The 14,070-nt window shown below is 38.4% G+C and overlaps 1 protein-coding gene across 1 annotated transcript in view; it reads left to right on the top strand.

Annotated features, from left to right (window-relative positions):
• Window positions 1-3,736, top strand: part of Nell1 (neural EGFL like 1) — a 937,387-nt gene extending 933,651 nt beyond the window's left edge. The window contains exon 20 of the mRNA XM_052161842.1: window positions 3,344-3,736. Within this exon, the coding sequence (XP_052017802.1) occupies window positions 3,344-3,394 (51 nt within the window). The 3' untranslated portion in view covers window positions 3,395-3,736. The remainder of the gene's footprint in view (window positions 1-3,343) is intronic.
• The last annotated feature ends 10,334 nt before the right edge of the window (window positions 3,737-14,070 follow it).

Here is a 14,070-nt window from a genome sequence, read left to right as displayed (position 1 = left end):
AAGTTCTTCTTGGTGGATTTTTCCTTTGCCCAGCAAGAAGTGTCCTTCTGTATCTCTTTTGATGACTTTAGGTTGAAAGTCAATTTTATCTGATATTAGAATGGCTACTCTGGCTCATTTCCTGAGACCATTGGCTTGTAAAATTGTCTTCCAGCCTTTTACTCTAAGGTAGTTTTTGTCTTTGACATTGAGGTGTGTTTCCTGTATGCAGCAAAATGTAGGGCCCTGTTTCCTTATCCAGTCTGTTAGTCTATGTCTTTTTATTGGGGAGTTGAGTCCATTGATGTTAAAAGATATTAAGGAATAGTGATTATTACTTCCTGTCATTTTCGATATTATTTTTATATTTGAGTGGTTATCTTCTTTAGGGTTTGATGAAAGAAGGTCATGCTTTTTCCAGGGTGTTGTTTAAAATTAGATTATATGTCTTTATTTTCACATCTTGATTTTTTAAATTTTTTATGTATTTTTGATATTGTAGTGCAACCAATTTTAGCTTATCCTCACCTAGCTTACAAATAAATGAGATAATGTTCATTTTATTTGGTTTTGACAGTTACTGGGTGATAACCTCAAATCTACTGTTCTAATTGCTGGCTTATCTGCCTCCCCAGTGGTATATCTCAGGCACTTTCTGTTTCTCTTGTTTCTCCCCTCATGGCAGCTTCCTCCCTCTCTCTCCTGGTCTCTACTCTCTCTCTCTTTTCTTTTCCACCTGAGCTAGGTCAAATCTCACCTATTTCTAATCCCTCCAGTATTTGACTGTAGCCAATTTTATTAAATCAATAGTTTTAAATCAAGGAACAAGGTTTGTACAGCAAATGCTTATAAATGTGAGACTTCACTTGTAGGCTTAGTCTTTTCCTTCAGGTACAGAATTTAGCATTACAATACACAGCAACAGACCAAATCTCAACAGAATAATAGTCCTCCATTGAATGTGGAGTTGGTAAAATATACTTTTCCCATTCTGTAGGCAGCTGCTAGAAGATCAAGGATATTCCCCCAGCTTCTCATCTATCAGGTTTACTGTATATGGTTTTACTTTGAAGTATTTGATCATTTGGAATTGAGTTTTGTGCAGGGTGATAAATATTGATCGGTTTGCATTGGTTTAGATGCTGCCAATCAGTTTGTCTAGCATCATCTGGCCCTGAGCTTTTGGGAGGGTTAGGAGATATTTAATTACTGCTTCTATTTGACAAGGGGCAATATATCTTTATATTTCTTATCTTATTTTGAATTAGCTTTAGTAGGTGGTATATATTGAGAAAATTATGCATTTATTTCAGATTTTCCTGTTTGGTGGAATGTAGTTACTAAAGTATGTTCTTATATCTCTCTGGATTTCTTTCGTACCTGTTGATATGTCCCACATTGCATCTGAAATTTTGTTATTTTGAATCTGCTCTTTTAGTTAATTTGACTAAGAACTTGTCAATTTTATTGATATTTCTCCTAGAATGAACTTTATCGATTTTTTGTACAGACTTTTTATTTTTTGTTTAACCATGAGTTTGATTATTTCTTGTCTTTTACTCTGTTTGGTTATGATTTCATCTTCATTTTTTTTCTAGAGCTTCCAGGTATGCTAAGTTACTAGTGTGAGATATCTCCATTTTTATCTGGTCTTGTCTTTTAGGCATATATTTTGTTCCTTGGTTTATGTTGTCTTTGGGGTTCTTAGGAGTATATGGTACTATGGCCTTGTAGGGAATACTACTAGAAGACTGTTAAATATGTCTCCTAGAGGTTTGAGGTGCAATATGTTTCTAGGTATTAGGTGTTGCCACTTAGCAATAGGGGTACTTAAGGGGATCCACAAGAGTGAGAAAAGTAAACTGTTTCAACAGAATCTGCCTCATTCCTGGGAATGGAGGCAGATGGTGAGGAAACAACACAGCAGGTCATATTTGGAGATGAGACTTGGGGTGCTGTATTTGAAGGAATGAAGATGGTGTGAAGATCTGAAACTCATTGTTTTGCTGGCCTAGTTGATTGTCTGACAGGCTTGTACAGAGGCTTCCCAGGGAATGCCTTCGATAGTTGGCAACCGAGACAAAGAGATAAGTTGGGAAGAAAGTTAGAGAAGAGGATCTGTGTGATCTGCATGAAATGGTGGTAGAGAAGATGAGACTAGCAGGTGGTCTGCTACAGAGTTGGGGATGAAACTGGGTGAGTAGACTTGGAAAAAGGTGAGGAAGTAGGAAGAGCTGCAGTTGCCCTCAAGTTGTCAGAGACTGCCTGCAGGAATTTGGGGCTGGGACAAAGAGTGAATGGGAAAAAGTTGGGGAAGATCTGCATGATCTACTATATTCAGGGGTTGGGGGGAGCAGAGAGGAAGGTGAGGCTATAGCAGGTCAGGTGTCTGCCACACAGCTGGGGAGGAAACTAGAGAATTGAATTTGCAAGAGAGAAGGGAGAAAGAGATCTACAGTTAGCCCAGCCAATTTCCTGGCAGGCATAGCTGTTGAATTAGCAGAGAATGCCTGCTGAGGTTGGGAACTTGAGAGATAGGATGAGTAGAGAAGAAGAATGGTTGGAACAGATATGTTTGATTTCCTGAGGGTGAGGCAGAGAGAATACAGATCCTTTTTTTTTTTTTAATGTCAGACTTGAGATTCATTCAATGCAATTATAAAGGTACATTTACATTCATTTATTAGATTGAATTTCAATCACTTTCCATGAATTTATTCACCTAAATGCTCACTCTTCCTTCCTATTCTTGATCTGGTGAATGGTTGTGTTTACCCTTAACATAAATCCCTTCATGCAATCTAGTTTGGATTTGCCTTCGAATCTTACTGATACTTTCAGTTCAATTTTTGAAATGGGAACTTGCTCCTTTTTAACCATTTATATTCCTGAAATCCTTCTTGGAAAGAAAGTTAGCAAATAAATTGAGACAGTTTGAATTGTTGGAGTGTATCCTGAACATAGACTGAATGCAGGCAGGATATGAAACTGACTTGTTAGCAAAGCCTCAGTCAAGGATGGCCTTAAAGATCCTCCCATGCTTGCTTCCTTTTCCAAACTAGTCGTCCTCTTTCTATTTCTGAAGCTTATTCTGTTTCACTGTTTTGGGTTTTTGTTTGTTTGTTTTTTGGATTTGTATTTTTCAAGGGTTTCTCTGTATAGCCCTGGCTATCCTTGAACTCACTCTGTAGACCAGGCTGGCCTCGAACTCAGAAATCCACCTGCCTCTGCCTCCCAGAGTACTAGGATTACAGGCATGCTCCATCACTGCCTGACTGTTTCACTGTTTTGAACATGGATTGCATACTGCTCACCAGTGAGTCTTCTGTTTGAGGAACTGACCCCTGTGTTCTTATTTGCACAGAATGGGAGAGTCTGCTGCTCTGTGGATCTGGCGTGTCTTGAGAATAACTGAAGCTTTTAAATGGACTCATCACATGAGAAAATGGACAAAATGACCATCCAACCTGAGAAAGAAGAGGGGCTGATTTCTTTTTCATTTTAACCACAGTCAATTACCAAAGTCTCCATCTGAGGAAGGCGTTTGGGTTGCCTTTGCCACTTTGCTCATCCTTGCTGACCTAGTCTAGATGCCTGCAGTACCGTGTATTTCGGTCGATGGTTGTTGAGTATCCGTGTTGTAAATCACATTTCCCTCGTCAGATCATTTACGGATACATTTACCAGATTCCATGACAAATGTTAATGTACCTTTTGATTATTTTGTGTACCAACATAATAGAGACTTGGCACCATTTATTTATTTTTCTTGATTTTTTTTTGGATCAAATTCTAAAAATAAAGTTGCCTGTTGTGACTTTTGTCTCATCCACTGCGCACAGAATGGAGGTTCCTGTGGGACATGTTGATGGAGATGTGTAGCATCTGTCCGTGGCATCCTTCCGTTTCAAACTGTTGGACACAGATGCCCACTCACTCAGCTAAAAACTGCTTAGGGCAATTATGATACACAAAAGAGGAAAGGATGCCAGACATCATTAAACATCATTTCAAAAAGTACTATCTCCTCCCTGTTGCCAAAATAAATGAAGTGACACATTTACTCACAATTTCTAAACAGTGATCTTCAAATGGCTTCTTGGCATTGGAAGCCAAATTATGTTTATATCAACTTTATGTAATACTCAAAACCAGCAAAGCACTATAATAGTTATTAATAAAGTTAATGAAATAATACATTTCATTAACTTTATATACAAAGTCTCCCACATATTACATAAACCTGGACTAAGGAATCTGTTTGGCCATTTTTTTCTCCCAGAGGTATTTGATTAATATCCTTTGCATCTGACAGTCAAGGTTTCTGATTCCTGTCCAATGCTATTCCACTAATGACATTGCTTCTATGGATGAAGGTGAAAGGCTTTATGAAAAACATGGATTGGTGACAGTTCCCACTTCAGCTGATATATGCTTGCTGATTTATTGATGGAGTGATTCATTTTATTTAATGTATATGAATGTTTAACCTGCATGTATGTCTGTGTACCATGTGTGCGTCTGGTGCCTGTGGTAATCAAAAAAAAAATTATCCAGTCCCCTAGAACTGGAGTTACAAACGTTGGTTAACTGACATGTAGATGCTGGGAATAGAAGCCAGATGAGACAGCTTTCCAGCCCCAAATAATGCTATATGTTTAAGGATCAGCAATTATTAGGTTATACAAAATGATTATATTTCATCAGAGCTGAGCATCCAAACTTAGGTGATACTTTTAAGAAAATCATGCATTGCTCCGAATTAAGTTAGTTCCTGGACTGCTCCTCACTGCTCCTATATCTCAAAGTCCTAACTTGTTCTACCAGTGATGATATATATATATATATATATATATATATATATATAATGTTTAAATTCTAAATAATAACATTATTAATTTAAAATTATAAGTTACAAACACTATCATTCACTAGTATTTTTCCAACAGAGATAATAGCCAATATTTTTTGGGAAAATGGAGTGCTCTACATGAAACCAACTCTGTGATGAATCACAATGACAACAAATTGAATATAACACTTGGCAAAGACCGATGCAGTGTGATAAATTACAGCACATCATATTTTATCTCAATTCCTTACATGGAACCCTGGAGTAACGAATTGAAAATTACCCTTTGAAAGCATTTATGACAACTCAATTAAAGAGAAGCCTTTGCAATGTTATGAAAACAAAGGCATTTCCAGGACTTGCAACTGCATCTACAGATCTCTGTGTGAAACAGAGTCCTCCTGTTCGATTAGCACCTGCCCCACACTTACATGTCCTGAGGGCAAGTCTGGTAGTTCCCACAAAGGACAAGTGACTTTCAAAGTTAACACTATTCCCGTCTTTCTCTGTGCAAAGTCTGCCGTCCTGTCCTCTGCTACAGAGAATGTCTGAGTACAGATATACGTCTTAGAGCTATCTGTACTTGTTTCTCCAAGACATTATCAAAATGCCACAATTTCATTTTAATTCCAATGTGTTGGTGTTTAGCTGAAGTACATTAAAATCGGTAGACCAAAGTACTTATTTTTATAAATACAATTCTTAGACTCAATATTTTCTTTTCTTCTGAAACCTAATGGAGTGAACTTAATCTGGATAAATTCAAACTCTGGTAGTTTCTATGAACCATGGAATATACATTGTATAATACACTGGGTGACATTTGATTGTTAAAAACACATTAAACCAGATAAGGTGACATGTACTTATAGTTCCAGACATTGGTAATGGAGGGTGGAGATGAAAGTAGAACAGGGATTTTCTCAGCTTCATGACTTTAAAACCATCCTGGGCAACACAGAGAGACATTTGTATAACAGCAGCAGCAGCAACAGCAACAACAAAGTGCTATAAAATGTACTTCTTCAAGTAGGTTTTCTATGTTCTACTATGGAAACTAAAATGTGTCTTTAGAAGTATCTATTCTATAGACCTAGATGAGTTCCATGAGTGAGCATTATGTAAACCTAGATGATCCGACAGGATCATATTAAAATACACTTCATATAGAAATGAATCATTTCCTTGACTTATACATTTTAAAAAAGACACAAAGTTGGATGGGAAGTGAAGGGAAGGTGGAACTTAGCAGAGCTGGGAGTGAAGGAATAAACACTATCAAATTGCATTAGTCTGGAGGCTGGGCATGTGGCTCAATGGTATAGCACTTGGTAATATATGTATGACTCTGGGTTCCATTCCCAACATCATAAAAACAAACAGGTATAATAAAATCACTAAATTCAGTACCGTGCTACCATGCTGAAGTTTGCAAGAGTAACTACCTAATGACACATTAAGAGCAGTATTTGATGACTCTGTCTTCGTAGGAGATAGTCATGGTCAATTGGCAAGAAATGTAATCGCAAGATTATGTTCTCCCTCCTACTCTCACTGGCCCGACAGCATTGTCATAGAGAGTGCAGTGTGAGAATAAGTAACAGTTCTGGAAACCTAATTGACATGTATCAATCAAAAGTGAATTTTTGCCTCATTCTTTGCTTCTAGGCTACATATGAATGTTTGTGTATATATATCTGTATATGCATATATATACATATACATATATACCATGTATTTGTTTTATACTAGATGCATATGACATGGGATTCATATGTAACCTAGAATACATGCCTATAAAACTATAAAAATTGTTCTTATATATTCATATACAGCATGAACACACACACATACATTGTTCATATGCTTGTATATTCTTGGAATGTCCCTTCCTCTGACATTCCCAGATCTGTGCTTAGTTCACTGCTATAGATGTTAATGTCTACCTTCCTTGTATCATGTTTGCAGAAAGGTGTGCATTAGACAATATAATATGTGTGCACCTGACATCTTCTGACATCCAGTATAGCAGTTTGCAAACAATGGGTTTTCAATTTAGTCAATACTGAATTGATTTTTTTTGTAACAAAACAGTCACAAGCTATTGTGGGGGGAAAACTAATCTCATGCTTTTAAATTTTCTTTAGTAATAAGACCTGTCTCAGCAAAATTTATTCAGTGCCCCAATTTGAAAGTGGGTAAAAGCAGGGTCTCTGTGGTTGGAACAGACTGGGCATGCTGAGCCCCTTCCCACACCTGCACAACAGAGTTTAAAGGAGCAGAACGTAAAGGCCACTGTCCTATGTCTTCACCTTCTTTTCAACAAAGAAGCCAGAGGCCAGAGTGATTTTGAGTCTTGCCCAGAGTTCACAGCTGATTGATTGAGTGATTGTAGACCTATATCTGGTTCTGCTCTGCCCTGTCCTCCCCTGGGTTCTCATGAATCTCTGCTTATTTTGTTTTTTTTTTTTTTTTCACCTTCTGGGATGACAGTAAAGACCTTTCCTGGGTTGAAGCTGCATAGGCTGCTAGGCTTCACATCTTTCCTGACTGTGCTGTAGCTTCAGGAAAATTCTGATACTCGTTCTGTGAAACATCCGGATTATAAGACTAGATCTATATCAAAACCCATGAGAAAAAAAGAGCCCTTTACACTGTAACGCAGGGTTTATAGGAAAATGACAGGGAAAATAAAGCAATCTATAGAAACAGCAGTTCCTGAAAGATTAAAACAAGTACACATAAGCACACATAGATACCAAGTACACTCAGACTACAGTAACCTCTGGCACCGAGAGGCAGTCCCTGACACAGCCTCTTTTCTGGGCTCATTGTCATTCTCTCCTTACTTCAGAGGCAGTGTGATAAACTCCAGATACAGACAGTTATACAGCAAAATTGTTCTCTATGCCCAAGGCATTAGTAGCTCCACGGGTAAAAGTTAGAAACTAGAAAGCAAAGACCTGTACAGCAAAACAATAGACTGTACAAGTATGAGGGAGGAAAGGACACAGTGGTGAACTGGAGGGAACTGGAAGCACACTTTAGATACGGGAAAGGAAGCCAGAGTGTTGGAATGAGGAAGAGCTTGTGTGCACAGCAGTGCATGAATCTTTCCAGGAAAGATGAAAGTGCACAAAAATGTAAAGTGGAAGCAGGGTTGATTTACTAGGGATCATTAATGGGAGCCAAATAAATAAATAAAGGCCAATGAATAAAGAGAAAATAGTATGGTATAGAGAGGAGATGGACTGAGAGAAGAGGAGGGAATAGGAGGGGAAAGAAAGGGGAAGAGAGGAAAGAGAAGGGTAGTAGAGGCATGAGAATGAGGGGTGGGAAGGGAAACAGAAGAAGAGAAAGAAGGAAAGAGGAGGGGAGGACAAGAGGGAAGGATGGGAAGCGAGGGAATGAAGAATGACAGGAGGGGAGGCTAGCAGAAGGGAGGACAGGGGAGTGCAGGACAGGGGAGTGGAAAGGAGAGGAGAGGAAAGGAGCAGAGGGGGAGGAGAGGACAGGGGAGGAAAAGGGAAGAGAGGAGAGGAGAGGATGGGGGGGGGAGGAGAGGAGAGGAGAGGAGAGGGGAGGGGAGGGGAGGGGAGGATCCTGGAGTTAGAAATTACAGACTGTACTCATGTGATGGCCATAGGCAGGTTTCATTCTGGCATCAGTGAAAGATATTAAATGACTGAAACTCATATCAACTTTTTATCTACTCACCCACTTACACACTTTTCAGATTGTAGTTAACCCATGTCTCATCACTGCTTCATAATCATGCAGCAACCACTACATACATAATGAAGACAAGAGACATTGCATTTTCTTTAGACCTTAACTTCTACACAGATCTTACTCAGATGCACACAAGCCAGCCTGTCCTAAAATGTTCAAGAGAAAAATCACAACTTTGAACTTGAAAGTGGTATTTTGTCTCTCTAGTACTTCCATTAATGTCTTAGGTCTTTCCACTGGTGTGGTATAGAGTTGTATATTTTGTAACAGTTACAATATCTAATGGCATTAGTCATGAATGCGAGAATACATAGAGCACAGAATTGCTTCATCCAACTGGGGGACATGTTATAGATGTCACCACCATCCCCCATGTTTATATTACCATGTGAATACAAAGGTACAGGATAACATTCTGCCAACTGTTACCTTATTGATCATTAAGATACTTTGGTCAGTATCTTAATGTGTACCATCACTGTGTACCAGTGATGGAGTAGAAAAACATATGAGAAGTAGAAATTGAAGCTAAATGCTCCTTTTCTTTAAATTTTCTGAGCATTAATCTGACATATAATCAATCAGATATTTATTTGGAATGTTAATCAGTCCTGAGAATCTGAAGCATTCACTTCTAAGGCAAATTCAAGTTTTACCCAGCTTGACAGAGTTCACAAATAAACCTTCAATACCATGGTGGTTTTTTTTTTCTTTCTCTCAATCTGTTGCTATTCCTTTTCAGCTGTTCTTTTACCCTCCAAAATAAGGACACATTTCTCAAGGATAACATGCCATGATATGCTAATTGCCATGTTCTGATGATGCAATTAGGTGAATTAACTTAAAATTATGTATTTATTACAATATTAATTACTGTTGTGTTACTGTGATAAAACACTATGACAGCTTAAGGAAGGATTTATTTAACTTATCTATCGTTTCAGAGGGATAAAATATGCTCTGGTAGAGATAGCATAGTGTGGCTTCCAGAGAAAGAAGCTGCCTGGTCTTATTTATTCATGCACACATTACAAGCAGAGAAGGGTGTTGGTGACTCTATAAACCTGTAAATCCAAGCAGAGGGGGACTTCCTTCAACCATGTTGCACCCCTAAGTGTTTGATAAACTCCTCCAAAGCAGCAGCATCTGGGAACTAACTGTTCAAATGCTTAAACCTATAGGGGATATTTAAAACCACAAGATCATTTAGCACATCATGTAAATTGACCTATTCCTATCTCCATTTCATGGAAGGATAGTTTCTAAGAATGCATTTTGAAGAAATGAGGCCATATTTGCATCCAAACATGAATCTATGGACTAGAGGCCCCACTTCTATCACCTCCGTGCTGTAGGTCCTTATAGACAAGGAACAATGTCAGTCTAATTGGTACCTGAATGACATTGTAGCAAGCATCAGACAAGTGTCTGAATGCATACTTGCTGTACTCCTAAATGTCAGAGGCAGCAACCCACCCATTTTACTTAGAAGAGAAACAGGCCACAGCCCTCTCCTCTGACACACAGCTGTGCGCAGAGGTTTACAATGCCTAAAAGCTAAAGCTGAATGGAAGAGTTAGGAAGGGTCAAGAAAGGAAAGCAAAGTTCCTCATTACCAAGGTGGCTTCTTCCTGAACTGTACAAGTGGAGTGAAAAAAACTGGCCAGAGAAGAGATTGGGCACTGAGAAGAGCAAAGGAGTAGAAATTAGAATGGCCCTTTCATGTCAGGCTGTGTGGGTTACACTGGCTATAGAACTGGGAGTCATACCTGAGCGTCATCCTGTTTCCTGTAAGATGGACATTGGTACTGGACATCTCAGCAGGACTTGGTTCTGTTTCCTTTGATAAAATAAGCCTGTCCCCAGACTGTGTAAAGCTGGAAGAACACCCTCTCTGCAGGACACAGACAGCTGTTAATTTTCACTTTCGAATCCTGGGTGAGGTGGGTAATTATACCCAGCTGTCTCCTGTATCCCTGCTGCTCCTTTCTCTCAGGCCTGTGGGTCTTCATTTATTCTCCTGAGGAGGGATGTACTGTGAGCTGTGAAATGCATCCCGCTGTCCAGGACCTGGCAGCAGCTTGTTCATCACTCGCCTCTTGGTTGTGGCTTTAGATGCTTCAACCATACTGCTGTTCAGTGAAGAGATTTATCTTCCTCAGCCTTCCAGAGCAATCTTAGAGAATATAAAAAGTCACTGGAACTCCACAATAAATAAATAAATAAATACATAAATACATAAATAAATAAATGCCTGGGATATGAAAAAAAGGTATATTGTGAAAAGGACTAAATATAAGGGTGGAGATGAGGGAATTAAGAGCAAGAACTGTGTGATTGGCCTTTGTGAATGGCTCATATGATGCTCAATAACAAAAGTGAGACCAGAAAATGGAGGACCCAAAATGGATGAGACATCAGAGTGTTTGGCTCAAAAGATGATGAGATTTGGAGAATATGTCCCAAGGACTCTCTTTGTTGGTAATTGCCCATGGCTTGTTCAAAGAACTATTTTGTCTTGAGTTTATTCTTTCAATCTCTCTCAGTACATATTTATGCCAGATATCACATAGCAAGTCTACTGTATATCTATTTTGTGGACACGGTCATTTAGGAACTAAGGAATTTATAGATGAAGATATATCGTTATAGATATTCCACAAAAAGAAATATTATTTTGAGGTGAAGAGATACAGCGCACCACACAGCACTGATAAAGATCTTGCATTGCTGAACAAACAACTTAACTCTGGCCATTCATTTTTTTTTTTTTAGTGCTTAATGGCCAAGAAACTAGCAGCTATTGTGAAGGATCCACAAGAAACATGGTATAATAAAATGCTTGGGTGTTCCCTGAGACTGCAGGGAGGGGCAGACTGGTGGAGAAACTTGGAGGTCAGACTTTATAGCCAGGAAGCAGCCAGAAGATTGACAGGAGACCAAAGATAGCAGTGACACAGAAAGAAATGGCAAGGATTGGAGTTTTATGTTCACTGTGAGTGGATAATGGGAGAATTAGGAACATGGAAATGATTTCTAAGAAGACAAGTTTGACCACACAGTGTAACACATGGATGAAACCACTTTTACTGCAGAGACAGAACAGCAAGACCGGCACATAGGAGTAGGAGAGGACATCATAAGAGGTAGAAAGAACACAAGAAAGCGGGGACAGACATAGGTTTGAATGTCATTCTCCTCATCTCTGATTTGAATGTAAATACATTACTATGTTGTCTTATTATCATGCATCCTCAGTTAAGCAAAAATTTAATTAGATTAAGAGTTTTAATTAAAAGAGAGGGAGAGAAGAAGGGAGGAGAAGAGAGGTGTGAGTATATGTAGGGGGAGAACCATACTTATAAAGGACATAAAACTTGTTATGAATAACAGTTACTTGAAGAAGTGCCTTTAATACATTTTATCGACCTTTCTACTACCTTGCCCATACTGACTCCCCTTCGGCAGCCATTTAAGTTGCTGAACTGGTGGTTCTTCAGAGTTCAAAGCATTTTAGAAGTATTGACGAGCCATCAAGCAAATGTAAGTCTCCATCTTGTTCTCAGATTTCAAGAGACTAAATTCATGATTTCATTGTATAAGCTGTGTGTGTGTGTGTGTGTGTGTGTGTGTGTGTATTAGGGGATGTTGTAGAAGAATGAAGAGCTGATTAAATCTTTTACAAGTTGGCCCTCAAATTCTGATGATATTCTCTGTGGCGAAGTGGAATGATGACACAAAAAGTATATTATAGATACAGAGAAAATAGGTAATGATTAGAATGATTATTTAGGGGCTGAAGGACCAGATTATAATCATATAGACTGGCGACATAATTCTGAGTCATATAGTCTGATAAATAACAGGTTGAAGAAGAGGCTGAGTATTTTTTACCCTTGGAAGATCTGCAAGATTATTAATATTCTGTATTGGACCCCATACGAGGACTATCTTCTCCCTTTTCAAACTTAAAAAATAGAAAGAATTGGGACCAGAGACTAAAGAGCTTTCTCTGTGATGAAGAGGACTGGCTCATCCTGCAGAGAACCCAGGTTTCATTCTGAGCCCTCTCATGGTAGCTTACAACCATCTCATGGTAGGTCCAGGAGATCTCTTGCTCCCTCTTCAAGTCTCTGTGGGTATCAGATGTAATTGTGGTACATAGGAAATAATACATTTTAGAAAAATAAATAGAGAGATTTTTCTGAACAAATAATATATTTGGCAGTGTTTTTAAGATGTTAAACAACAAAAAGAAGTTTAAAACCATAAAGATGAGCAGATTGGCTCAAATGGGACACTAGGATGGTTTCCAGCATTTACTACGCATGAGGCTACGAAGTGGTCTCTGGGATCTTCCCAATCAGCCTCAAACATCTAAGATTTATTGAGTCCCTAACATTGAAACTGTGTTCCATATGGATGGTAAAATTCAAGCCCAGGTGTTCAGAATGAAGCCTTTGGTAAAGTGGTCTTGATGAATTTAGGGGAGGCAGGTGAAACATAAAATACCCCTCAGCAATTACAATACCCACTGTCTTTAGGCAACACTAAACACATAATTACTTCTTTCTGCCCAAGAGAAAGACAGCATCAAGGATACAATTACATAAACTGTAGACATTATCATATTGCTTTCAGAGTACAAACAACTCACATTACATTCAAACAGCAGGCATAAGAGTATGCAATTATCCTTCGCAGATATAATTATCTAGATAATTTAGAATAAAAACAGCTTAAAATGAAACCAAAATATTTTTGTGCTATTTAGCTTAGAGGAGAAAGTATAGAGCACCCCATGGCACACATGAATATACACATACATACACATATACACACATACATACACATATGTATATACACATCTATACACATCCATACACATACACACACATACACATATACACACATACATATACATACACATAAACACATACATACACACACAGAATACACATACACACATACATACACATACATACACACACACATAAATACACACACACACACACACACACACACACACACACACACTTTGCAATTTATCCAGACTTAAGGCTAAACACACACACTATGTTACAATTATATGACACCCAAGGAGAAAAAATAATGAGATCTTACTGTCCCTCCTCGAGAGACCTATTTTTTAATAAATTATCATAATGTATGGGCTTAAGACAAAAACTAAGCACTTCCCCAAAGTCACTGTTAGATACATGGCGTTAAAATGAGATCACTGAAGACATCAGTGAAAAATGGAAGACTATAAGCTGCCTTCATTTAAAACAACAACAACAAAACAAAAGATCAAAAAACAAAAACAGACTTTATCAGAGAGAGAGACAGAACAAAAAATACACTACAAACTCAGTACAAAGTACAGAGAAAATTCTGGGTGACTTAAAAAAGAAAGCTAAACTTAACATGAGTCCAGTGGCATGGCTCCTGGCCAATGAGTGGATAGTAGTAGTTTCTTGATGGGGGGAGATGAGCAACCCTATCCC

Source organism: Apodemus sylvaticus, chromosome 1 (assembly GCF_947179515.1).
Source record: "Apodemus sylvaticus chromosome 1, mApoSyl1.1, whole genome shotgun sequence".
Lineage (NCBI taxonomy): Eukaryota > Metazoa > Chordata > Mammalia > Rodentia > Muridae > Apodemus > Apodemus sylvaticus.
The sequence above is the reverse complement of the archived record's forward strand: the minus strand, read 5'-3'. Positions and strand labels throughout refer to the sequence as shown.